This window comes from Neolamprologus multifasciatus, chromosome 2, assembly GCF_963576455.1.
Source record: "Neolamprologus multifasciatus chromosome 2, fNeoMul1.2, whole genome shotgun sequence".
Lineage (NCBI taxonomy): Eukaryota > Metazoa > Chordata > Actinopteri > Cichliformes > Cichlidae > Neolamprologus > Neolamprologus multifasciatus.
This window is the reverse complement of record NC_140440.1, coordinates 30,009,300-30,034,789: the sequence shown is the minus strand read 5'-3', so window position 1 is coordinate 30,034,789 and position 25,490 is coordinate 30,009,300. Positions and strand designations below refer to the sequence as shown.

At 40.4% G+C, this 25,490-nt stretch overlaps 3 protein-coding genes and 1 long non-coding RNA gene across 5 annotated transcripts; 2 read left to right on the top strand and 2 right to left on the bottom strand.

Annotated features, from left to right (window-relative positions):
* Window positions 1-1,277: 1,277 nt before the first annotated feature.
* LOC146524778 (uncharacterized) lies at window positions 1,278-9,631 on the top strand. The gene is made up of 2 exons (XR_014869820.1): window positions 1,278-5,280; window positions 7,194-9,631. It is a non-coding gene; the product is annotated as an uncharacterized LOC146524778 (long non-coding RNA).
* eef1g (eukaryotic translation elongation factor 1 gamma) lies at window positions 9,486-16,035 on the bottom strand. Its single transcript, XM_085135550.1, has 10 exons — window positions 15,936-16,035; window positions 14,894-15,052; window positions 14,561-14,624; window positions 14,058-14,200; window positions 13,789-13,932; window positions 13,537-13,666; window positions 12,939-13,155; window positions 11,793-11,965; window positions 10,662-10,786; window positions 9,486-9,839 (listed from the first exon to the last, which is right to left on the bottom strand). The coding sequence occupies exons 1-10, from the start codon at window positions 15,945-15,947 to the stop codon at window positions 9,681-9,683; spliced, it is 1,326 nt and encodes a 441-aa protein (XP_084991676.1). The 5' UTR covers window positions 15,948-16,035; the 3' UTR covers window positions 9,486-9,680.
* A 139-nt stretch (window positions 16,036-16,174) lies between these two features.
* polr2g (RNA polymerase II subunit G) lies at window positions 16,175-20,984 on the bottom strand. 2 transcript variants are annotated; one of them, XM_085135575.1, is made up of 8 exons: window positions 20,755-20,977; window positions 20,380-20,489; window positions 20,083-20,242; window positions 18,389-18,439; window positions 18,216-18,281; window positions 17,909-17,980; window positions 16,691-16,724; window positions 16,175-16,518 (listed from the first exon to the last, which is right to left on the bottom strand). In XM_085135575.1, exons 1-8 carry the CDS (start codon window positions 20,764-20,766, stop codon window positions 16,505-16,507), a joined length of 519 nt encoding a protein of 172 aa, XP_084991701.1. In that variant the 5' UTR covers window positions 20,767-20,977; the 3' UTR covers window positions 16,175-16,504. The 2 variants fall into 2 exon arrangements, with proteins under 2 accessions (XP_084991701.1, XP_084991711.1); XM_085135585.1 differs by lacking the exons at window positions 16,175-16,518; window positions 16,691-16,724 and adding an exon at window positions 16,744-17,608 and having other exon boundaries at window positions 17,877-17,980; window positions 20,755-20,984.
* A 148-nt stretch (window positions 20,985-21,132) lies between these two features.
* Window positions 21,133-25,191, top strand: LOC146524775 (uncharacterized). The gene is made up of 5 exons (XM_085135561.1): window positions 21,133-21,554; window positions 21,636-21,809; window positions 21,889-21,988; window positions 23,387-23,517; window positions 23,743-25,191. The coding sequence occupies exons 1-5, from the start codon at window positions 21,504-21,506 to the stop codon at window positions 24,028-24,030; spliced, it is 744 nt and encodes a 247-aa protein (XP_084991687.1). The 5' UTR covers window positions 21,133-21,503; the 3' UTR covers window positions 24,031-25,191.
* The last annotated feature ends 299 nt before the right edge of the window (window positions 25,192-25,490 follow it).

The following is a 25,490-nucleotide window of genomic DNA, read 5'->3' as shown; positions in this document are numbered from 1 at the left end:
TTCTTTTTTTATTATATAAGGCTCATTATAGTGGACTGAATGAACTTCCGTACAAATGGCTTATGCAGATGTAAAAATCAAAGCTAAACATATCACCCTATTAAGAAAAAAGAAAACAACTCCGCCCCTCACCTGAATTCCACACATAAACTTTGATCAGTTTCATATTACTTGGTATTGAAAAACTTAAACGTCAGAAATTATTGCATGTGGACTACTGCCACATGAGCTAAAGAGAGGAATCATCACCTTCTGCTTACAGGAGTGGGATGCAATTCATGAGAAAACTAACTCGAATGTGTTGGTGCAAGTGCTGCGAACTTAGCTGCGGAGGATTCGCTAGAATTGCTGCAGATTTAACTCTAGATGAATGTGAATGATCGGGCTGAGTGATAAGACTGGGAATTTTAGCTTCTTAACATGGACTGGACTCCTGAATTGAGGATTGAACTGAACTGAAAATACAGAGCTTTGAACTTATGAAATCCCACTAGAATGTGTTTTCAGTATCAGCCAAAGCAAAATGTTTAATGAGATGTCATGCAAATAACCACAACTGAGAATGAATTAACCATATTTTTTTAAAAGCTGAATACAGTTTTCACTTGCCAAACCCGGGCTTGATTACTGCCAGACCTGCTGAATCAATAAATCATTTCAATAGAACCTGTTTGACAACGTGAAGTTGGCTAAAAGTTTGAGGGGGAAAAAAACACCCATCACACCACAATCTAAAGAAACTCGAGAACAGATCACCAAGGGACTGACATCTATCAGTTTGGAAAGGCTTACAAAGCCATTTATTAGGCTTTGGGACTTGAGGGAATCACTGTGAGAGCCATTATGCAGAAATGCAGAAAACTGGGAACACTGATTAACCTTCCCAAGATTGGCTGTCCTACCAACATTACTCAAAGAGCACATCAATGACTCATCCAGAAAGTCACAAAAGAACCGAGGGCAACATCCAAAGAACAGCAGGCCTCATTTGCTTAGAGATTCAGCAAATAGATGCGTCTGCCTAATCTTAAATGGGGCATTTGTGATCGAACAGATCATTGATTGGGCCAAAATTCCTTCACATTGATGTGAAAGACTCATCACCAGTTATTGCAAACATCGCAGTTCTTGGCACCAAGGGTGGCACAACCAGTTATTAGCTTTAAGGGGCAATTACTTTTCCACATAGGCCCAGGTTGTTTTTTGAATAGCATTTTCCCATTTAATAAATGAAAAACCGCATTTTGTATTTACTCAGTTTATCTTTGTCTTTCTATTTTATTTATATAGCACCAAATCACAGCAACAGTTGCCTCAAGGTGCTTTATATTCTAAGGTAAAGAGTCTACAAAGAAAACGATTACAAATACAAAGAAAACAGAAAAAACTCCAACAATCATATGACCCCTTATGAGCAAGTGCTTTGGTGACAGTAGGAAGGAAAAACTCCCTTTTAACAGGAAGAAACCTCCAGCAGAATTAGGCTCAGGGGGGAGCAGCCATCTGCCGCAACCGGTTGGGGGTGAGGGGAAGACAGGACAAAGTCTAGCTGTGGAAGAGAGACAGAGACTAATAATAACAAATAATTAAATACAGAGAGATGTATAAACACATAGTGAGTGAAAAAGATGACTAAAGAGGAAGCACTCAATGCATCATGGGAATCCCCCAGCAGCCTAGAAGTATTGCAGCGTAACTAAGGGAGGATTCAGGGCCACCTGATCCAGCCATAACTACATGCTTTAGCAAAAAAGGAAAGTTTTAAGCCTAATCTTAAAAGCAATCTGAGAGCGAAGAGTTCTAATGGGGCGATATGGCACCATAAGGTCATTAAGATTAGATGGGCCCTGATTATTTAAGACCTTGCATGTGAGGAGCAGGATTTTAACTTCAATTCTGGATTTAACAGGGAGCCAATGAAGACAGGAGAAATATTTCCTCTCTTTCTATTCCCATCAGTACTCTTGCTGCAGGATTTTGGATCAACTGAAGGCTTTTCAGGGAGTTTTTAGGGCATCCTGATAATGACAAATTACAGTAGTCCAGCCTAGAAGTAATACATGCATAAACCAATTTTTCAGAGTCACTGGGAAATGCACGCAGGACAGTTCAGCAGCCTGATTCTTTATCCATAAAACTATGCTTTTTGTCATAGCTGCAGTGTGCAGTTTAGCATTGCATTGGTGAAATATTGGTGAGACTGTTTACTTAGCCTGATAGGGCGGAGGACACTGTCTCAGCTGAACTCTGGACACGCACACACATACATATACACTGATATGCACACACTCATCCTCCCTCCCTTTCCAAACGCCTTCGACGCTTATTCCCTTCCAATGCTGATGGTGGATCAAGGAGACCAGCGCACAGGCTGCAGGCCCGGATGTACTGTCTAAATCGGCTGTCTCTCACCCTTTACCCACCCCTGTTGCTTGTCATGTGTTTCTTTGGTGTATTAAGAGTTTTTTTTTTTCATGTGCTATGTGCAGAGGTGTTTTTTTCTGTTCTCAAACTGATCTCCCTGTTGGAGCTCAGTCTGGGGGGAGTTATTTTGTTTCCTTATCTTTCCTCATGTGGTGCATTTTCCATTGTTATACCTCTCTGACCTGTCTTCCCCATCTGATGTTTTGTGTAATGTATGTATGGTCGGAGGGTAAGATGGCGCCGCCATTGCGTGCAATAGGTCGGCAGCCTTATGAAATTTCCCCTTGTGGGACTAATAAAGGTATATCAAATCAAATCAAATCAAATATGCAGGGTCTTTTCTGAAAAAGATGGGATGGGAGTATAAGTTGCTCTAAAACCTGTATGTAACTTTCAGCATTGATGGTGCCTTTTCCAGATGCAAGCTGCCAATTCCATAGGCACTGATGTATCCCCATACCAGCAGAGATGTAGGCTTTTGAGTAGTGATTGACAAGCCAGATGACTGTTTCTCTTCTTTAAGTCGAGAGGATGTGATGTCGATGTTTTCGAAAATACATTTCTAAATTCAGTTCATTTGAGCACAAAACAGTTTTCCACTTTGCCTCAGTCCATTTTGAATGAGCTTTGGCTCAGAGAAGGTGGCAATGTTTCGGGATTGCGTTCAATTACGGCTTCTTCTTTGCATGGCAGAGCTTTAGCCTGCATTTGTAGGTGGGATAGTGAAATCTTTGCACAGAAAAAAATAATTTTTGGAAGTATTCTTGAGCCCATTCACTGATTTCCATGACAGAATCATGCCTGCTGCTTAAGGGCACCTGCTGCTTAAGAGCACGAGGATCACAGGCATCCAGTACTAATTTTCTGCCTTGCCTTGTGCACAACATTTTCTACTGATCTTATTGTACTGTCATAAATTAGTTTTTTAAACACTTTATGATTTTTGATAAACATTATTCTGAAATTGTTCCAGACTTAGTGGACAGTTTTTTGCATATTGCTGACCGTCTGCCCATCTTTATTTGGGAAAAATTCTGCCTCTCTAAGGTCATCTCACTGACCTAGATGCAAAAAATTCCTCCAGCAGTGCCACTTACTTTTGCAGTCTTTTGTTAACCCCAACCCAACTGAAATGGGGGTCATAAATGAGCTAATACTTTTGGTAACGGTAATGGTCTCAGCTTTCTTTGAATTATTGTGAAAAAAAAAATTTGCTTATGAGATTTGACAGTCATTGCATTCTGTTTTTATTTACATTTCACACAGCATCCCAACATTTTAAGAATTGGGGTTGTATTTGAACTTTGGATATACAGCACAAATTTTAATATTTTAAGTTTTGTCCTTAGCTGTTAAATGTTCCATGGTAGTGGAGCTGCAGACTGGCTACAGCAGGTAATGTGGAATGCATTTACAGGGCTATTGCTGAGGAAACAGATGCCTGCTACTGTTGAAAATGATACTATGAAAGCAGTACGATGAGGAAACAAAAATGTAAGCAGTGAGTGGGAGCTCATGTTAAACTGTCATAAAGCTAAGGGGGCTGTACCTTCATAATAATGCTCTGCAGTTAGCCTTCACACTGTCATTGTCGTGGTAAGAACTTTTACATACAAACCATGTACTTGTAAGGGAATATTTGAATACTGGGATGATGCCTGCTGTTACTTCTGTAAGGACGGTGTACATGGCTTGTTCTAATGCTTATATTATTTCCAAACATATCTGCAATTCAACAAGACTAAAATCACTCTACTGTCTTCAACTGTGTTGAGACTGTTCAAGCCAGGGAAGTTTAAATCCTTGTAATAAAAGTAGAATGTCACCTTTCAAATTGCTTTGCAAGTTGAGTACTGGGTAAAGTCCTGTTTAAAAAACTATTTAACCAATTTAATTAGCACAGATAATTGAATTTCGTCTTGCTGGCAAATTAGCAAACCTGTGGAATGAAAACGGATCACCCCATCATTAAGAAGTTTCCCCATAACTGAATTACCACATGCACCATTTGTTACGTCAGATGCAATGTATTACCACGTATGCAATTCTGTGCTACGCTAGCCCCAGAGCGCTGTGGGTAAGTAGACTACAAGCTGCAGCTTCTCAAAACAAAGTGGACCTCAAATAATCATTGAGAGCAGAGTGTATCTATGAGGAGATTAAAACTACAAAGAAATCACTGGCGCCTCATGAATGTGCAGTACTCAAGATAAACTATCTTGCGACACACAGGTCACGCTGCCTGTTATTTGCTATCACCATAGTAACTCGTCTATTGGTAATCTGTTTGGAATTCCCCTCAGTTCTTGCTCTCTCGCATGCACATGCTGACTTACAGGGCACACACGAGCACATGCTGATGACTCAGAATGACAAGCTGTTCCTTTGGTAGAGAAGAGAATGTCAGGAAAAAGGGGGAATAAGAGACAGATCGAGTTGTGGTTTCCACTGCAAGCTATGAGTCACAAACACGAGGGAGTGAGTCAAAAAAAAAGAAAAAAAAAAGATTATTCTGGGATGGCTACTATAGCAACATAATAAGCAAGGGGGCAGGTACTTGCAGGGATGTTTCCATAGCAATGCCCTGTGTGTGTGTATGGATAAATATCACATGCCCAAAAAGCAGTTTGTTATGTAGTAAGGAACTCTGCCCCACTTTTTTTCACAAAGTTTATAACAGTTTTTAAAGAAGATTATTATCCCCCTCCCGTCTTGTCTTTCCATTTCAGCCTGAACAAACCTTTTTGTCTGCACAAAAGAGTCATCTAAACAGCCCGATGCTTGGAACGCCTTCCGCACATTTGGTCTTGTTGTCACCACCCTACAGCAGGCTTAATAAGTTCCTGGAAACCTCCGGTAAATTTATGTTGGTCAAGTGTATTGTAACACATAGCCCCCAGAAAATTAAGCAAGTGATCTGACACATTACTGACGCACGCCTTTGTGAATCTGATTAGATTACTGTGATCATTTTCTTCACAGAGTCTGACAGCTATTCACTATCAACTGTTTTCAGCTATTGATCTCTCGCTCCACTTCCATCCGTTGTGCAGGCAGATATGATCCCAAGCTGCACATTCCAGTCATAGCTAAAAATGTTGATGCGCTCACTCACATGAGTATAATGTAAACGGCCAGCAAGTCAGTACACGAAGAACCGATGAGTGAAGTGGGGGGTACCCCTCTGCTAATACAAGTCTAAACGGCTTCTTTCTTAACAGAACGTTTTGAACTGAAGTGAGACAACAGTGGTACCTGTTTTTAGTTCTGCATTTCTAGCAACGCACATTTGTTTTTTCGTGTGAAGATAGCCTAGGGCTATTTTAAACACTGAACATTGAGTACACACCCAAACCACAACTGTGGAGCTATTATGACTAACATTTGAAAGTAATATTTCCTAATGCACCGTCCTCCACCCTTATAGGGTAGTGAACCAACTATAAAGGTTTATTAAAGAGAACACATTTTTATTTATTTTGAATGTTTTTCCAACATGCAATATTTCTGCCTTAGTAGTCATGGCAGTGCATTATTGTAGTTTGGCTTAGTTTGACAACACGCCCCACCTCCAGATTCTGGTAACATGAGCCAGAAGCAACTCTGGGGTTTCATGTCCAAAAGTGCAGGGGCTGTCTGTTTTCTCTCCATACCTCTCTCTTGACTTGTGTCACGCACTTTCTTCTCTACTTTCACACCGACAAACTCTGTTGCAGGGCAACACAAACTCACCAACAAACAACTTATTAATAATCTCTTCACGGATGACAATAACTGCTTCAACTTAAAGCTGGTACTTGCAGCGGATGTTTCGTGTTATGTTGTCCGGAGTGCTTGGTGACTACTGCAAAAGATCTAATCTTTTCTTTCCCTGCCTCCTTTAGCTATTTCCCCTGAACATTCTCACCTTTGACCTCCCTCATTCCATTCTAGGGCTGCGTTTTAGAGCTATAGAGCTGCAGAGAAATGTGCAGCTCGCACACTTTGACTGCACTAAAGCCATAAAAAGACCCTCTCACCAAACAGAAGATCTCAAGGTCACGTTTCTTATCTAAGAGGATATAATATGATATACCGCATGTATATATGCATGTGTAACTATCTGTAAAGTGTTGCAGTCTTTAAACTTCATATTTTCCTTCTTGGCCCTGCCTCAAAAATAGAGGACATTTGACTTGAAGTCGCGCTGGGTGCTGACTAAGGATCCATCTTCCTGACCTCATTTGTATTGCTCAAATTTAGTGTGTGTGCGTGTGAGTGTGTTAGAGGAATTTAAAACCCAGCAACATACTAGAGTGTAGGGAAACCCCATAAAAGTCTAAGGGTGGGATTATGTGGTGGCTGAGTGTTGTTTCTATCCGCCCAGAGATGTCTCTCCAACTGTGACAAGAGTGATGTGCTCTTGTTTTGGCCAGCTGGCCTGTGACAATAAGCAGAGCTATAAATATGTGTAAAATAGACACATGTAAGGCCTTTAAAGATGACTTAAAGACACAAAATCTACACACTCATAATCCATAGACATGCTTAACCCACACAACAGGAACGTCAGTGGTAGCTTTCCTTTCATGAAAACTGTGTCAGATTGCTTCACCTTGCTGTTCCAAGCCCTCCACTGACTACCTCACCCTTTTCCAGATGTGTGTCTCGCAACACCAGATGCTCAGCACATGCATACCATGCCCAGAGCTCCTACTGCGAGCTGACAGCCACACAGGGACCTTGTGTGGTGAAACAATACATCAGCTCTCTGTGTTCCTCCCTTACAGGGCTCCTCGCTGATCCAACTGCTTTCAAGAATCCCCACCCCTCCTCATGCGAGCACACAGAAGAGAGAGAAAAAATGTCCAGAAAACGAGGATCAGTAGAGGAAGGAAAAAGTAGTGAGTGTGTGGCCAAGTGAGAAATAAAGACCAGGGGGAGGAAGGTTGGCAGGACTGGAAGAGAAAATGTTGCTCTTTGGCATAAGACAGCTCATTGTTCTCGTGGCTTGCTTCAGTTTAGTTTTTTAACTCTGAGGCTTCTAAATACAAAACAGGCACAGCATATTGTGTGGACTTGATGCTGCCTCCATCTGGCAGGAAGCTTGCCTCAAAATGATTAAAGCTGCATGGGTTCTGCTCAGAGTCATTTCATATTTGACTTACAAAACAGCTTTGGTAACGCCACTCCTTCAGCAATCAAAGGGTTATCCTTCAGCACTTTTGTAACTGCCGCTGTGGTGCGAGTGAAGTCAAAGTTATTTGCTCAAGTTACAGCCCTCTTCCACCGTGATCCACAGGATGAGTGAGTCATGTGTTCAAGGACTTGGGTGCTTCGCTGTTGTGGGAACATTTCCATTTTCTGATTTCCATGAGACTACAGAACAAACTAAAATGGCTTCCCTGAGTCCACACCATGGTGGAAGATGGTTGCGCCAAAATGATCTTGAATCACGCTTAGCAAGTAGGAAAAAATCACACATCTGACTCACTCGGAGATGAGAGTCCTCTCCTGTGCATCTCCCAGGAGTGTGTGGATGAGTGTGTCAGAAAGAAAGCCCCTGCATCCACCCGAGAAGTTTTTAAGTTTAATGCGCAACACAGTGATCAAACCACAGTCAAGCGTACTAAATGTGTCACATGTTTGATATTAAAGGGGAGTTAAATCAATATGTGCCTGAATAATCTGGATTCATTACACGGGCTCGTCCAGGTGCCCCGTTTTACCTGCAACAGACAATGCTGCGACAAACAAAGAAACGCCAGGCAGCAGGTGTGGGGAAATTTCAACAACAAATGATCAAGTGTGTTCAACAAACTTTCGTATGGTTGGGTGTGTCCGATGAAGCCAAAAGCTTTGTGCTCACAGTTCAACGCCAACAGACAAAATTTATTCAAAGCATCTGCCATTACAAAAGAAAGAGTTTAGCTTTGAGTTGGGCATTCAGGCAGACGTTAAAAGAACAAGTAAATTGATGTACCACACAGGAAACTGTGGATTATGGTTATCCCCGTTTTCTTTTCCTCTTTTTTTACCCTAGCAATACCAACTTGCAGAAGTAGGTTCTGAAACATGGTATTTCAGCATTGGACTGGGGTGTGGCTCTCTCTACATTTTTATATCAGCCATGCACGCAAACTTATCATTGTCAGAAAAAAACACCAAACAATCATTTTCCACTTACAGACTACATATATACATGTGCATTTGGCGCTTTAAACAAGTTACAAGTTTAATGTGAAAATCTGCTCTGAACTTCTAAGTCTTAAAGAATTGTTTTACTTTGGAGTTAGTGTGCCTTTTCAACCACTGTCGACTCCAAAACTGAAACACGTTTTATTGATGCTTATCAAGTTTAGTGTTTTGGTGTTTTCATGGCGTAAACATGGTAACAAAGTACAGATTTTATGTGATTGGCTCTTGCCCTCGTGTATCCAAGAGGAGTTCCTTATAAAGAATTGTTTCAGTCATCTCCATAGGGAAGCACAGACTACTTCAAAACAAGAACCCATAGTTTAAGGCAGACAACATTCCCATCTTCTCAAACCACAGATTCAGCCCAGCCATTTTCTCTACCAGATGTGGTGTATTCAATAGCCTTCAGTGTTAAGTCTTTGCCTGCCCTCTACAGGGACTTGAAGAATCTACAGTTTTAAGTTGGCTTACCATTTGAATAGTAAACCCACATATGGTTTGCAAGAGTTAGAAATTTAAAAACACCCTATACATGTTCCAAGACAACTAGACATTAAACCTGATGAGTCACAAAATCAGCTGCAGAAGTGCGTCACAAGATTCCTACTGAGCCCAAGGTTAAGTAATTGGATAAAGCCAAAAAGCAGTGTTTTACTGCCCTCTTCTGGTTGAACTTTTCATTGCATGTTTCAAAACCTAACCACTGCCTATTAGCATGTGCAGGCACTGTTGTACCATAGACTGCAAGGTCATTTTCTGTTTTTGGTACACATGATTTGAAGTTAAGAAAACCCTAAATATTTCTGTTTGCTTATTCTCAAAACAAAACTTAACAGAAATACATTCAGATAGAATTCACACACAATGGACATTAAAGAGAGAGATAGCATTGAGGGAAATGCTTTATTTCGCACGTCAAACAACCAGAAAACCACTTTGAAGGCCACAGAGAAACTTCTTTCTTGTCTTCAAATACTGTCATTCCTGCAGGTAAGTAAGCATGTGTGGCTCAATGTCCATTGGTTTTAAGTGTTGGAGAGCAGAAGCGCAGAGTGCTTTTGTTGACTATCAGTGTCCTCTCACTTGAAGATCTTGCCCTGGTTGAAGGCTTTACCCACATGCTTGAAGTCTCCCTCCCAGGCAAAGTACTCCTTTACCATGGTTTTGCACTCTTCACTGTTTGGATCCAGCTTGCGCCAGTCATATGATTCGTAGTCAATCTGCCAATCTTGAGAGAGCTGGGAAGGAAAGTCACAAGAAGGAAAAGAAGGGGGGGGGGGGGGGGGGGTTGAATTCAAATTAATTACCCTCAGCTTTTAATCCAAATGTATCATCAACATCACTATCCGATTTTAGATGACACATTCCATCCTACCTATCAAGGCGATAGACGAACCATAACAGAATGCATTTAAATGCAGACCATGTAGGCTACGGAACACTTTATATGAATGCCAGATCTCAACATTCCTCAAATGTTTTTTTTTTCCATTTTCACAACAACTGTATAAAACAGAGTGGTTTTCTGTGACAACAGCCTAAATACAGCAGTATCAATAATTATAGTTCGAAATTTAAAAGTAAAGTTTGGTGTGTGCACATGTCCACTGCACAAAAGCAATGTTTTTCTGCCTAAAATAGACATGACAATCCACAGAGTTCAAAAGTCAGCTTAGGTCAGTAACCAACAAATACCTGCACAACCAAATCTGTCTTTATTCAAGGACAATTGTCTTAAACTGCAATACGGTTTGTGGCCACAGCATGAACCAGCCTTTTACTCACTTAACCAGAGATGACTGGGATGAATATGGTCTTGAGTTTCTCTTCCCCCGTTAGATTAAGACTGCGTGTCATAATGGGACACTGCCTTGCCCAAAAACAGGGGTAATTTAAAAACACTGACTGGAATGTTAATCCTAACAGAGCTGCAATCCATGCATTTCACCTCGACACATGAGGAAATGCCCAAATCAATGTGAGAAACAGTACATTCTTGACACTGGGGACATTATCAAATCAAAACATTGAACAAAGCATGTTAAAAATCTAATACTTACAGTGAAGGCCAGTTCCTGGCCTCTGAAGACCCAGATGCCAGAGATGCTGCTGTCGTTGTTGGTGCCGAACAAGATGACACTGGCAAAGGCATTCTTTCTGAGTTTGTCCAGGCGCTGGAACATACCTGTGAGGTGCAACCAGAGATTTGAGACATTTTGATTTTTATCAACACGTCAAGGACATCTTCTATTTGATCCATATCTAAAGGAACGTCTGTCTTTCTACATGTAGAACAAAAACAAAAATGCCTGTGGGGCAATTCTGATCCTGTTTAATGTGACCACAGCATGAACCAGCCTTAAACTCACTTAAAACAGAGATGACTGGGATGAATATGGCTTGCAGTTTCTCTTCCCCCGTCTGATTAAGACTGTGTGTCATGACAGGACACTGCCTTGCCCAATGACAGGGGAATAATTGCTTTTCTCCTAATTGTAGTACAGACCCGTTTCTGAAGTTGATTCAAACATGTCCAAACTCCTTACAAGAACGTCACTGAAGACCTGAAGATGACCAATTTAACATTTGACAAAAGGTACTTAACACTTATTTTTAAAAAACAAATCATGGTTTTAGCAATGCCAAGCCTTATTTATCCCAATTTACACATTCTTTGAAAACTGGTGTAATCAGCTTTCCTGAAAAACTGCAAGATTAAATTCCAACCTAGAATTAGAATCAGTCCAAATGATTTAAATGAGACTAAAACCTAAATCTACACCAGGACTGAGAAAACCAGCAGTACCCACTGCAGTCAACAAGAACACAAGTTAAGATGCATTTAAAATGATCCGTCCTGTGTAGCAAGTCCCAGCACTGTCTCCTCTAATCCCCTCTTTAAGGCTACATGAGAGCCGTCTTAGAAGTCTACAGACGTTCAGAAAAATTCCCATATGCACAGAACTGCCTCTGATCCCAAGTTGTTCCCGGGCCATAGGAGCAAACCTAAACAGATGGAGGAAATTCACGCCAGCACATGAAGCAGCAAAGACAAAGATGTAAGACCAGGGAAGAAAATAAAGCCTTTTCTGCGTTTGCTTTCCAACCAATAAACAACCATAATAATAAAGTAACTTTAGATACTCATGAGACCAAAGGCGTTTTATAAAATGACTGCTGCTGAGTCTCACCTGTGATAAGGTTGCAGCTCTTGAAGGTAAGTGTGAGCTCCTCGGGATATTTGTACTGGCTGTGCCAGATTGAGTAGCCCTCACGGTCAAAGTGCTCCCAGAAGTGGGGAATGGCTACGGTCAAGGTGTCCTCGTTGGAATACTTTCTCTTGAACTCATCCATAACAAATGCGCTAAAATGAAAAAAGGAAATGTCAGGAGTTATGTGATCCGTGGACATGCAAGGTGAAGAGAACGAGGTGCAGAAATTAGGTTGAGATCACTGAAGAAAAGAAAAAAAAAAAAAAAGTAGGAACAGTTACTGAATGCCTACAACCATAAATTTTGTGGGTCCTACAGGACTATAAAAGGACATTTAAAGCCAGGATTTGCCACTGACAATAACCCGAGCTTATAAATACCCACATGACTCTGCCATCTTTACTTCAAAGAGAATCTTTAAATACCATAAAGCCTTGATTCTATTCTGTTGCAGACATGGACAGCTGGAGACGACGTGACCAAGTAGTCGTTCCTTTTATACTTCTCCAAGTCCACTGCCTGGGGTATACGCGTAGTTTGCAAATTGTAATGTAAATTCTCTGCAGACAAGTCTGCACAGTGACCCCCCCAAAAACTCATCAGACCTAAGCCAGCTGACCCACAGATATACAAGTCAACCCTGAAGGGCAACTATGCATCTCAAAGCTACATTCTGTTTGTGGCCACAGCATGAACCAGCCTTTTACTCACTGAATTCAGAGATGACTGGGATGAATGTGGTCTTGATTTTATTTTCCCCTGTTAGATTAAGACTTGGTGCCATTAAATGGGCACAGTCTTGCCAAATGATAGGGGACCATCTTTCCACAGAGTCGAGAGCATAGGAATGTCAAAACTCAACATGTGAAACCACATAACGAGTTTTAAATGATCAATATGCCAAAGACTGCTACAGATGCACAATAGAGAAATAGGCCTTCACCAACTGATTAACACTCTTAAAGGCAGAGAAGCATTTAGGGAAAACTACTGGGGTAAAGGGTCACACCCAACACTTGCAGACTGACTCCACATTATAGATTTTTAATTACCATACAAAGTGTGAGCTTACAGCGAAACAAATTCTGAATGATGAAATGTATACACAAAAGAAAAAGGATCTACCTCTTTGGCAGGTGTGCAAAGGGGTCCTTTGCTTTAGGCTCTGCAGCCAAAACAGCATCACAGTCATCCATTTCCTCTTCAGGATCAGGCTTCTTCTCTTCCTTTTTCTCTTCTTTCTTCTTCTCTTTCTTCTCCTGGGGCTTGCCAGCCTCCTTTCCTCCCTTCTCTTTCTTGGAAGGAGTCTCTTTCTTGGGCTGCATCTCAGCAAATTTCTTGGCTGGAGGAACAAAACAATGAAAGTCATGTTCCGTCTTTGGTTTTGTATCCGTTGGAAAGGAACCTGCCCTCAAATCATTTGCCCAACAACGGCTGATTTTAGCTGTGTTAGTATTGGCATGAATTTAATCAGATATGCAAACTTTTTTTTCTTAACTTCAAATAGCCTCGAAGACAATGCTGGAGGGGGGGGTGTCAGTGTGAAGTATGGCCCGACTCCACTGTGCACCTTAAACTTGGCAGCACGATTGGGTGTAATAATAGATTCTTAAATTGGGTTCTACTCTGAGATCTCTCTTGCTTTTAAACATTTCAGACACTGGGGCTACGAGTTCATACTGTCTAACATGTATGCCTTCTGATCTAACTGCTGGAGACTCACCGTCAAACTGGGCCATCTTTTCACACAGCTTGACCTCTCCCAGGACAGCCTTGAACTGTGGCTGGTTGACACAGGTGACAAACCAGCGGGTCACATTGGGATAGGGCTGACGGAAAGAAGGGTCCAGGACCTACAGGGTACAGTAAGATGTTAATGGCTTCTGGTGCAACTTTCTCCCCAAATTTCATTACAGAGATGAAGTGTTGCCGTTAGGCTCCAAGGTACCGCAAGGTGCAGCCGCCTGTGACAAACCTGTTTGTAGAGCCAGAGCATGGAGCAGGCCACGGTGATGTCTGCAAGGGTGACCCTCTCTCCTACAAGGAAGGTACGGGTGTTCAGGTGTTGGTTCAGCACAGCAAGGAACTTTTTCACATCCTCCTTGGCCTGCTCGGTGGCCTGGACAGTGGAAGAAAAAGAAAGAAAAATGACTGTAAATCTTATTTTTCAGTACCAAGGTGCAACAACAGGGTGCAGTCCTCTAGGAAGCCATTGTTTCAGCTAAGAAACACTGAGCTGTATACCTGCTTGTTGAACTGCATGATTCCCAGAGTGGGGAAGACCCATGCGCTGGCAGGAGGGATGATCTCTGAGTCAGCGAAGCTCACCCACTGCAGCACTTGGGCTGCCGCCTGAGGAGTGGAACCGCGTAGGGTATCATTGCTCACTACGCACACAAGATTTTAAAAAGGAAAGTTGCTGTTATGGTTTCACAGTCGTTCTGATTTTTAAATTATAGTACAACTTCAGCATTTTAAGATTTTCTTAATTATCATACATTGTGCACATCAATGAAATGATACACTAGAGGTAAAACTGTATAGATATAACTAGTAATGTGGTCTGACCCATCTATATGATGATAAACCCTTGAGTCAAGAAATGTCCTGTGAATTTAAATGTTTTGCTGATTGAGTGCTGTATCCCATCACGAATACTAGACTGAATTAACTGCACCCCTGAGGAATTTTCTAAAACAAGAGTGTAGAATTCAAGCCACTTAATTATTATTAAATGTGAGACTTACAGTAGTGAGCAATGGCATTACTCTCAAACAGACAGAAGCCGTCATCTCCCTGGTAGGCAGGTACCTACACAAATGACAGAACTACTCATTTGAACACATTCAATGTGTTTTTAGTCAGAGAACAAAGCGGTGCATGTGCAGATCTGTTGGCTACGAAACATAAAAGGGTGTGTTGTCAAACTGGTTAAATCCCAGCTCATAAGTTGCATTTGACAAATAACAAGTCAACCGTATTCGTGTGGGAAGGAAAAAAAAGAGAGCCTCTAAAAGCAAAGCAAAATTGCATATTTAAGGGAATTGATTCATTGAATTGATTAAGCCAGCTGTACTTACCTTGCCCAGAGGGAAGTTGTTGAGGAAGGCAGGAGTACGGTTCGTCTGCCCGAAGGTGAAGGCAGGGGCACTCGTGGCAACTTTGAGGCGAGCACCACTGTACTGGGCTGCAATCTGGGCCTTAAAGGCCCGCCAGTTCTCTGGGTACGTGTACAGAGTCTGAAAGAACGGAAGACAACTGTTTTTAAAAGCAAACTGCATATATATGCACCACACCTTTTCAAGCTGGATGTCTAACCATTTGATTGGCCTATGAATGACTTTCAGGAAATAGCCTGGTGTTTTACTAATGTATATACTGAGTCCTGAACAGGCTTCTGTCGGTTTTCTAATTCTACTTAAGGCATGCAAACTTGGATAAAATTGGTAAGCAAGCTATCCAACCCGTTAAGAGGCAGCATTTAATTTGTTTTATGGTCACAAATAAAAGGATCCCATCCAAATTAAAAGGGTGGACCAATTAAAATCTGGCTGATTAGGCTATGGAGAATGATGAAGCTGAAATACATCAAAACTGAAATACATGCTGACTTGCACGGAAGACTGCATTTCTGTTAACCAGTTATCTAAAATAAATAAATTATTTTCACGTGGCTTAAAACGCTCTTGACAAATAAGCTGTTCCTTAACACCGAGTCGCTTAACTTCGGAGAATAAATTTAAATATACGGCAGAATTGAGACTAAATAAACTGAACTCTAGCGATACCCTCAGGTAAAAAAAAAAATAAAAAAAAAAGCGTATGATGTGAGGAGGAGGTTTTCAAAGTGATGAATAGGTAAGGTAACGTGGCACAACCCTGAGCTAAGAGAGCGTAGTCTTCCACTTACAATGCATCGTTAGCAACAGCTAACCTGTGTTAGGAGGAATACTGAATGGTATCGTTTACAAATATCCCCTATAAAAGCTAGAAAACACTCAGAAAGCAATGTCTGTGTGAAAAGCTACTCAGTAAGAGGGCAGATGCATCTGATTTTTAGCGGATTGCAGCAGGAAACTTAAAAGTAAGCACTATAGCTGGCCATCTCTCCATCTTACTCACCCCTGCCGCCATCTTCAGGACGAGAGAAAGAAAGAACGACGGCGCGCTTCACTGACGTATTTACGGCCACGTGACGTGCGCGTTCTTGAAATATCCGCGTTCACAATTCTTCTGAACGGCATGGATAAAGCTGCCTGGTCACATTTCAAAACATCCGAACATGACTTAAAAACTTAGTACCTTCACAAATAGCATTTGTAGCTAACACAGGGAGATAAACATACACTGACACAAGGATGTAAGAACAAATTAAATATTTTATTACAGCACACGCAAAAGCAAAAAATATGTAGGAATGATGAGCATTCAAAATAACAAACACTACTAATATGGATACTTCTATTCGTTAGCAATTTTTAAGTAAATTTGTTAACACTCTTACAACATTTCCATTAAAAAAAATGTAGGCTGTACAGCATAATAACATGATGTGCCTATAGGGCTTGGCCCCCATCTCTATACCAGAACAGTAGAAAAATAGTAATTTGTCTGTCTTAATAGTAATTAAGACAGACAAACTGAGATACAACGCAATAAAGTCCCACTGTTTCTTGCTCCTCAGAAGAAAATCAGCTCACAAGACCTGAAACAAAATACAGATGGTAATTTTTTTTTTTTTTAAAAACATACACCATTATTTTTGTTTTTTCTTGTTGTTTTTATGTGCAAATAATCATAACCAAACTAAACCAACAACAACAAAAAAAAGCAGATCTATGACCCATCTGACAATGTACTGTAGTTTAATAACTTACCCAGATAATCATCCATGAGAGATCCAATGGCAAACTGAAAAACAAGGAAAACTTTGTTTTAATTTAGTTTAAAGTATAAAAGATTGATGAAGGCACAATGGCATCCCACACTGATTTGTTGAGCTGAGATTTTTTACTGTTACCGTCTTGGCGTCTGTAAACTGGATGTGACAAGTGATCTGACTGTTGAACCATACACTTTAATAAGTATGCCCTGAACAAGGACAGTTGTAGCGCGCTGGCAGTTTGCAGACAGCACATCGACTGGCAAAGAATGTCTGCTGTTGATGGAGACAGAGTACAAAGTGGGTGGTGCAACCCGTCTATGGGCAACTCTTGCCTGCGATGTTGATCAGCCAGTTGGACCAAATTAACATATGAGAAGAAGTGAAACCGAGTTCTAGAGACAATGAAAAAGTGTCCACTGCAGCTACTGTCTGTACTTTTAATGCTGTACTTTTTAATCGTTGACATTTTGAGGGTTTTTTTCCACACTTCTCCTATTCGTGGAGAACTCTGTGGTCGCTCTCTTCCCCATTTTGGCCCACTTGTCAACCAATCGGCATTCAACCAACACACAGTGTTATCCACATCCTGCAACATGCAGTTGGTATTTTTGCATTGGATGTATGCTTGTCTGTAATGAAATACATACACAAAAAGACGCAATGGTGCCATCAACTACACATTACACTGGCCCTGATAAACCAGGTGTGATTTTTGTAACCTGGCACACGTGGCATAGCCTGTGCAGCCCAGGTTGAAGACACAAGGGTAAAAGCAGGTCAGTCCTTACCACCATTTTAATAATATATTAGTGCAGGAGCTCAGAGATTTCCCAATTACAGAGAGGGAGATGCTGGATGAGTTGGAAAAAAGCAAAACTTTCTGGAGAAAACTCAGCGATCACTTTGCTTTGTGTTTTGATTTCTCCCGTTTCCACACCAGCACTGATGCTGAGGTGAGACATATAATTCAGGAGAAGAGTCACAACCCAGTCATAAACTATGAGTTGGTCGTGGCACAATAAATCCTGTGACCAAAACTAGGTGTAAGGCACTTCTGCACTGCCTTAACTTTTCAGAGCCTGTAACTATGAACATCTTTTATATTTCTAGGAAATTAACTCCTGCTTAAGTTTATATGAAGTACTTAACTAAAGAAGAGTAACAAACTTGGGGTGAAGTAGTTCTTCAAAAAATAAGAACAAACACTTACAATGTCATTCTTATCCACTCTGGTTCCCACAATCTTCAGCCGGATCTCATCATCTTGCTGGATTACAATGTCCTTAAAAATAAGAGGAAGAAACATCCTTAAATGCAAAACTGACACTTGTGTTTTAACCTTTATCTTCACTATAATGTGAACACATGTCTGAGTTTGCTGAAAACTTTTTTTTAAACACATAATAATGATAACTTTAACTTTATTTTAAAAGCCAAAAAAGGCAAAGAAGAGAAATGTATTTTAATACATGTTTCTGTAACACAATTATTGTTTCAACTTAACAATGAAACAATACCTCATCAACTGTCTTATAACAGGGTGGATTAGAATTGGGGTCAAAGTCCATTTCTGAGGGGATCGACTGCAAAAGAAATGTATCATGAGATTGAATTACAAACAACATAAATACTGCAAAGTGCACTAAATGACAACTAATTAAACACAATTGTAAATATCTTGCTGACTCACGTGGCGAGAGATGAAGCAGGACATGGGACCTATTTCTGTGAACAATCCGACCTGTAAGAATTACAGACATATTTAGAAACATTTCAAAAGGAAGACAGAACACTATTTCTTTTCAGCAATTCATGACTTCATTCTTAAAACTGGACACATTTAGTTTAACAGTTTGGCTGTTAAAATGATTCAGAAAATTCAGAAGTACAATTTTTTTTTATATTTCTACATCTTATAGGATGGATGGAATACACGGTGTAAAAAAGTAACTTTTCGTACCACTAATGCATTTGCAATGTTTTACATCGCTGTGGAGGAATTTTGGCCCAATTCTCTTTCCGGAATTGTTTTGAATTTAGCCACATTAGAGGGTTTTCAATCATGAATGGCCTGTTTAAGGTGATACCAAAGCATATCAATCTGATTTAAGTCCAGACTTTCACTATGCCACTCCAAAACTTTCATTTTAGTTTTTTAACCATCCAGAGGTGTACTTGTTTTGACTCATTGTCCTGCTGCATAACCCAAGTCACAGAGAGCCTCAATGCACAGACAGCTGAATGCATTTTTCCATTTGTAGTTAAACGCTCTCACTGTTGTTCAGTGGAGTCCCAAAACCTTAGAAATTTTACACGACTACTGTATAGTTCTGTGTAAATAATCATACGATAATTTTTAATTCTATAACTGTTTACAACTTGCATAGTCCCCATTTCTGTATAGCTGTATATCTCATATTTCTGTAAAGTTCTTTATCTCATATTCTGTATAGAATATGAATATTTTTTCATATTTATATCCTGTTCATAGCCTGTACATAGCTTGTACTCACTACAGCCTGTACATACTTATAGTTATAGTATATTCATAAGATACTTCATACGTGTACATATTACATACTGTAATAGACCCATTTCTGTAATATACTTACATATCTATATTATTGCTAATATATATTGTAATATATCTATATCATGGCTAAAGCACTTCTGGATGGATGCAAACTGCATTTTGTTGCCCTGTACCTGTGACATGTGCTATGACAATAAAGTTGAATTCTATTCTATTCTATTCTAAATGGCTTTGTAACCCTTCCCAGACTGACATGTGTCAATGACTTTGTTTATCATCTGTTCTTGAGTTTCTTTAGTGTGGTGCTTTTTGAGATCTTTTAGTCTACATCACTTTGTCAGACCAGTCCTATTTCAATTCAATTCAGTTTTATATATCTAGTGCCACAGTTGCCTCAAGGCACTTTATATTGTAAGGTAAAACAAAACAAACAAACATAGAAATCCCCAACAAGTTAAGTGAGTTCTTGAGTCAACAGGTTTGACAGTGATCAGGCCTGGGTGTGGATAGTGAAACTGAACTCAACTTTCCAAAAAAAAAAAAAAAAATTCCAAAATGATTAGTCATATTTAATATATGATTTAAAATGTAGCAGGAATTATTTTTCACACAGGGCCAACTAGGTTTTGGATAGCCCCCCCCCCCCCCCCCCCTTAATAAATAAATTCATTTAAAACTGCATTTTGTATTTACTCAAGTTAAATATTAACCCTCTCTCTGATACAATTTTTTGTTATGATTATCAAATATGCAAAAAAAACCCAAAAAACTAAGAAATCAGAAAGGGGGCAAATACTTTCCTACAGCGTGGAATGAAAACTGTGGTTTAAGACTCTAAACCTGCCACTCACCTTGTTAACCTGAGTGACCACTGCATCCACAACTTCTCCTTTAAACGGACGGAAGACAATGGCCTTGTATTTGACTGGATAGAGGACAAAACCTCTGCCTGGTTGGATTACGCCAGCACCGATGTTGTCAATGGTGGTAACTGCAATGACAAAGCCATACCTGCAAGACAGAATTAAACAAATTATTTAAATTGCAAAACAACCTCCATCTGTTTTCCAGAAGCCACTGGTCAAATTTCAGCCTCTTTTTAGCCTTTGTTTTAAACTATTTTTAAGTCAAACACAAGAGTCACTCACTTGCCAGTGCAGGTCCCCTCGACCTCTGTGAAGAGCTTCTGCTTCACGGTGTTCAGCAGATTTGGACCAAAATATCTCGGATGTAGTAAGATTTCGTGCTCCAGAGAAATCTGTGAAAAGAAAGCTTTTGTAAATTAGCTTGACGTGGACAACGTCACTGCTCAACCTATTCTGCTGCCGTTCAAAAACAAGAGAAAAAACACTTGTAGCATCTCCACACGACTATAAAAGCGCAACAGTGATAACAGCTTTTGAGGGTGTATGATAAAGTTTTACAAAGCTACAGTAGCTACAAGCACGCCAGCCAAACTCGTATCAACAACAGAACCAGACTGCTGTTAGTGATTATATACAGAGAGCAATACAAATACTTACATGGTAAAACATTTCGGTCTGTTTACGTTTAGTCCCAACTCAAAAATCGTTTTATTATATTTTCTAAAATATGTTTTTTCGTGTATTGAACGAAAACCAGCCGCTCGTTTGTTCCTAACAAAGTCACTTCCGAGTCAGAGGTCGATATTGGGAAGTTGATGCCCTCAGTTCTGTCTCTCAGGAACGCGCGTCTCTTTTCTTCACTAATTTTGATAAACACGAAAGTCAGCTGTAATAATCACAAGTTAAGTTAAACAATAAATATTAATAACAATTTAAATATTTTATCTGCCTTATCTAAGCATCGCTTAATTAACTATTTAAACGACCCACAGCAATCAGGCTAACCTTTTCAATCCTGTCACAGACTGACCCCTGTCGGTGAGGAGGACTAGTGCGTGAGGGTGTGGACGTGCAGCAGGCGTGCCTCCATACTGGGTTTTGATTGGTTTGTTTTCCACGAGACCGTTAACATCTGACATGTAAACGAAGCAAAAACGACATGTTTGCTAACACGATAGCTGATTAATGGTAAATACTGCTTCAGTTATTGTGTAATGTGACGCACTGTGAAGTCGACTGAAAGCTGGATAGGTAAATATCCCTGCTTAACTTAGCGACATTAGCTCTAACTTTGTGCCTCTTAAGGATTAGTCTGACTTCCTTGAAAATCACTCCGCCTGGATACAGCAGTAGCTGACTGACGATCAGATTAATCTCACACCAGCCTCCAGTTTCTGCTGACTGACATGGCGAGTAACCTCGTCTCGAAGCTGTTCCGCCCTCATCTGACACAGCTTGTAAGTTGTTCCACACTTTTCCACTTTGTAGAAAGCGCACTTTATGGGTGGTTTTACGTGACTGCGCTGTCCGCCCTGCAGGTGTCTCTCCGTTCAGGTTGCTTGTTACGGGGGAAGGGGGAGGTGGCAGCAGCGATGTGCACCAGATCTTCCTCCAGTGGCTCTCCACCAGAGAAAATCAGCCGATACCCAATTCCTTACCAGAAAGATCTGCCGTACGATATAGTGGAGCTTATGGAGGAAGTGGAATCAAAGGTTTACATATGAGGCGTTCAAGGTCTTTAAGTCTGCTGAACTTTATTCTGCTCCCCATTAAACCTGTATTTCCTTACAGGGAGGATTTTTGCCTAATGTCTTCAAAGTTCTGTCTCACAGGCCAGCAGAGTTCAGAGCCTTCTTTGCATACTACAACGAACTGATGAACAAGGACACAGGTGTGCTTGTGTGCTGTATGTCTTTGTTTTAGCAGCAGGTGCGTTTTTGTCTGCGATTCAATGGCATGGACAAACTCTGGGAAGGTGCACACACACTTCAGTAATGGCCCCACTCTTCCCACTGAGAAACACAACACCCAGACTGACATGAACCATGGTGACACAACTTGAGTTTTTAGTAGTTTCAGTAGGAATGAGAAAGTCTTTGGAGTTTATTGTCATGTGTGTGTGACTGTGTGTGACAGACATTACAGTGGTGTGGTGGTTAGCACTGTTGCCTCACAGCAGGGAGGTCCAGGGCCTTTCTGTGTGGCGTTTGGATGTTCTCTCTGGGTACTCGGGCTTCAAAGACACCCTTTTAGTGAGGTTAGGTTAATTGGTGAGTCTAAATTGGCCAAAGTGTGGATGGATGGACGTTAGATTCCCTGACTCCATGTAGTCGTGACCTGTTTATGAATTGTTCCTTTCAGAAAAGCATTTCTAAAATTCAAAACCTGCATCCCTTGCAAAACTACACATGTAAATCCTGTCACATTCCAGGATATCTATAGCACTCTGGGTTCAATGAATCCATAAGCCATTATTTGTCTGTGTGCACCAGCCTTGCTTTTTAAAAGTAAGGAGAGCTGCAGATTTGGTATGCATTCTTAGCAGCTACCTTTAAAAAGAATGCATCATATTGCCTAGTATGAATGAATATATCCAACACACGTAAAATGAGCTCTTTTTATACTCGCATGCACTGCAGGGGATTGATGAGGAAATCACAACTGCAATATATTTGTGGAGTATTCCTGTAACAGGGGTTGTTTTGTTTTTCTTAACTTAAAATTCAGTTGTGTTTATTTTCATTTCAGATCATTTTGGTAATGTGTAACCCGAGAGTCACTGTTAAAAACTCTCTTTTTAATGAGAAGCCTTCAAGATGGGACGTAAACTTGATGCAATGTGGGAAATGGCTCATTCCAGCACTAACATTAACAATCGCTGCCATTTTCACTGTTTGGCTATTTTGTTGCTACAATGTAAATTAACTTTTCCGGGTGTAGGCATATTTGTATTAGCCTTTTGTCTGCAAGTCTGTACATCTAAAATAAAATCTGTCCTGAACAATGCACCACAGCCTGAGCGCAGATTGGCTTTAATTCTAAACAGAGTTGAGATTGCGCCTAAGATTGTTCAGGTGTCCAAGTAGCAGGTGTACTGATTTATTGGTAAAACTTTAACTAGATCAGGTTCACTTCAGTCTTTTAGTACAGGACCTGATTGTTATTTGAACATGTTTGTGAGATTAATAAGTTCTTTTGTGAGAAGTGTTTGCACCTTTTCCTTAAATGCAGCAAATGTAATTTTGACTCAGTATTTTTCCGATAGTTTTAAATGTCTATTGTTTTGCAGGTAGATTAACCAAGGCAGATCGTGAGCTGATTGTAGTGGCAACCAGTATCTACAACAGGTGTCTGTACTGTGTGGTATCCCACGGTGCTCTGCATCGCATCTACTCAAAGAACCCCACACTCTGTGATCAGGTATAATCTTAAATCCAGTAATTATAACAAAGGTGTTTTAAGGTATTTTGTGTATATACACTCATTATGTGATGTGCGACATTAAAACTAGGCTGCCTGTCACATCTCTTTTTTACTCTCTAATACAGATGCTGTTTGCATGTGACCTTCCTGTTTGGTTTTTCTTAATTGCCATAAATCAGCAAAACGCACTTGTAGGTCTAATTGGTGCTCTGTTTTCTCCAGGTCATTGTGAACTATGAAAATGCTGACCTGGCCCCTCGGGAGCGTGCCATGCTGGACTTTGCCATGGCCGTGTGTCGCTGCGACACCATCACAGAGCAGCACTTTAAATCTCTGGAGGAAGCGAGCTTTGACCGCGAGGACGCCTGGGACATAGCCGCCATTGCTGCTTTCTTTGCCATGTCTAACAGGCTCGCCCATCTCACAGACATGAGGCCAAACCTGGAATTTTTTAACCTGGGCCGCATACCACGGGACAAGAGCAAGGACAAGGCGGGCGATGGCAACTGAGAAAGGGAGATGTTACAGATCGTCTCAGGTCAAATGCTGTATGTGATGTTAAACTGTTCATGGTGAAGGAAAATTCTCTTCTATATTGTATCAACATATGACTGTTGATATTTGAAGTGTGGTTTAATGAGGTGTGATAGCCGTTCTACAGGTGTACACGCTAAAGGCAAATAAATTGACACTGAAATTAGTCTGAAGGTCAGGAGTGTAGAATTGAGATTTAAGTAGCTTGACTGAGCCTGTTTGTTTGTTTGTTTGTTTGTTTTTGGGTTTTTTGTCCCAAAATCAAGTTATGCAGTGCAGGCATCTAAATGGGGCTTGTAGGAATAGTTATGTTAAGATTTATTCCAATTCGCTCATGACTCACTAAGTTGTGATTAATAGAGGGTTAAGAAGTAGCCCTTTGTTTTGTTTTGTTTTTCTGCAGTTAACACATCTCTTACCTTTGAATCTGACCAGTGTGTAAAGTGAGAAAGCTTATTTGGCTCAGGCCTTAATAGCCTCCACTGCCATGTCATTGTTTTTTGCAATGTACACGAAAAGCATACCAGGATACACAGAGCCATACAGTTCTGAAGTATTGGATAACTTTGAACCAATTTCGAGTCCCTTCCTATGGCAAAAAAATGACTTTTCTGTGTGTTACTGATCTTGTTTTAAAGTTTAAATGGAAAATTGCATTTCCTCAGTTTCACTGTCTGTGGGATGAAGTTCTTGATATTATGTGAGCTTGTATTTTCAATAATTCTGTGTACAAGTGAAAGATGGGGCTTTACTTGCAGATGTCTCTCCTTTGTCACTGTCAACAGAAATTACCTAGTCTTGGAAAAGTGCTTCCTATCACTACCAGATGGCGCTGCATTCATGAACCTATTGGAATTTACACTACAGTCTTCTATATGTAACCTCTGACTCATTAATAATTCCATATGTGAAAGATGGGCTGATAAAACCTACAAAGAAGAGCTTTAGATAAAGCTTAAAAAATGTTGCTGAAAATTCTCTCCAAGATTTTTTTTTTAATGCTGCAATCATGCAATCATTTTTCCTGGTGTAACTCTTATCTGTTGGAGTTTCTCACTTCTGTATAATACCCAGCATTTCCTCTGAAAGTTTATCACTTTTGATAGCAGAAAGTAAAGTCAAACATGACTCCAAGCATCACCTGAAGATTTGCTCTTTTTTTTTTCCCTCTCCTCATGCACTAAAAACTTCCCTGCTCACTTGAATATTTAGGTGATCTTCACACCAGGGGACATGAGATAGTGTGTAAAGCTTACAGGAAAGAATTACAAATATAGTTTCTGTATCATAAACACCCTGAAAGTCAACCAGAGCAGACCCTTATTGTAGCATAATGGGATTATTTATGTATATACACATTTAAATGTAATCCCTGTGCCAGAAGATGATGTGTCATTAAACCATTTGAAACAGAATCACCTGATGTTAGCAAAGGT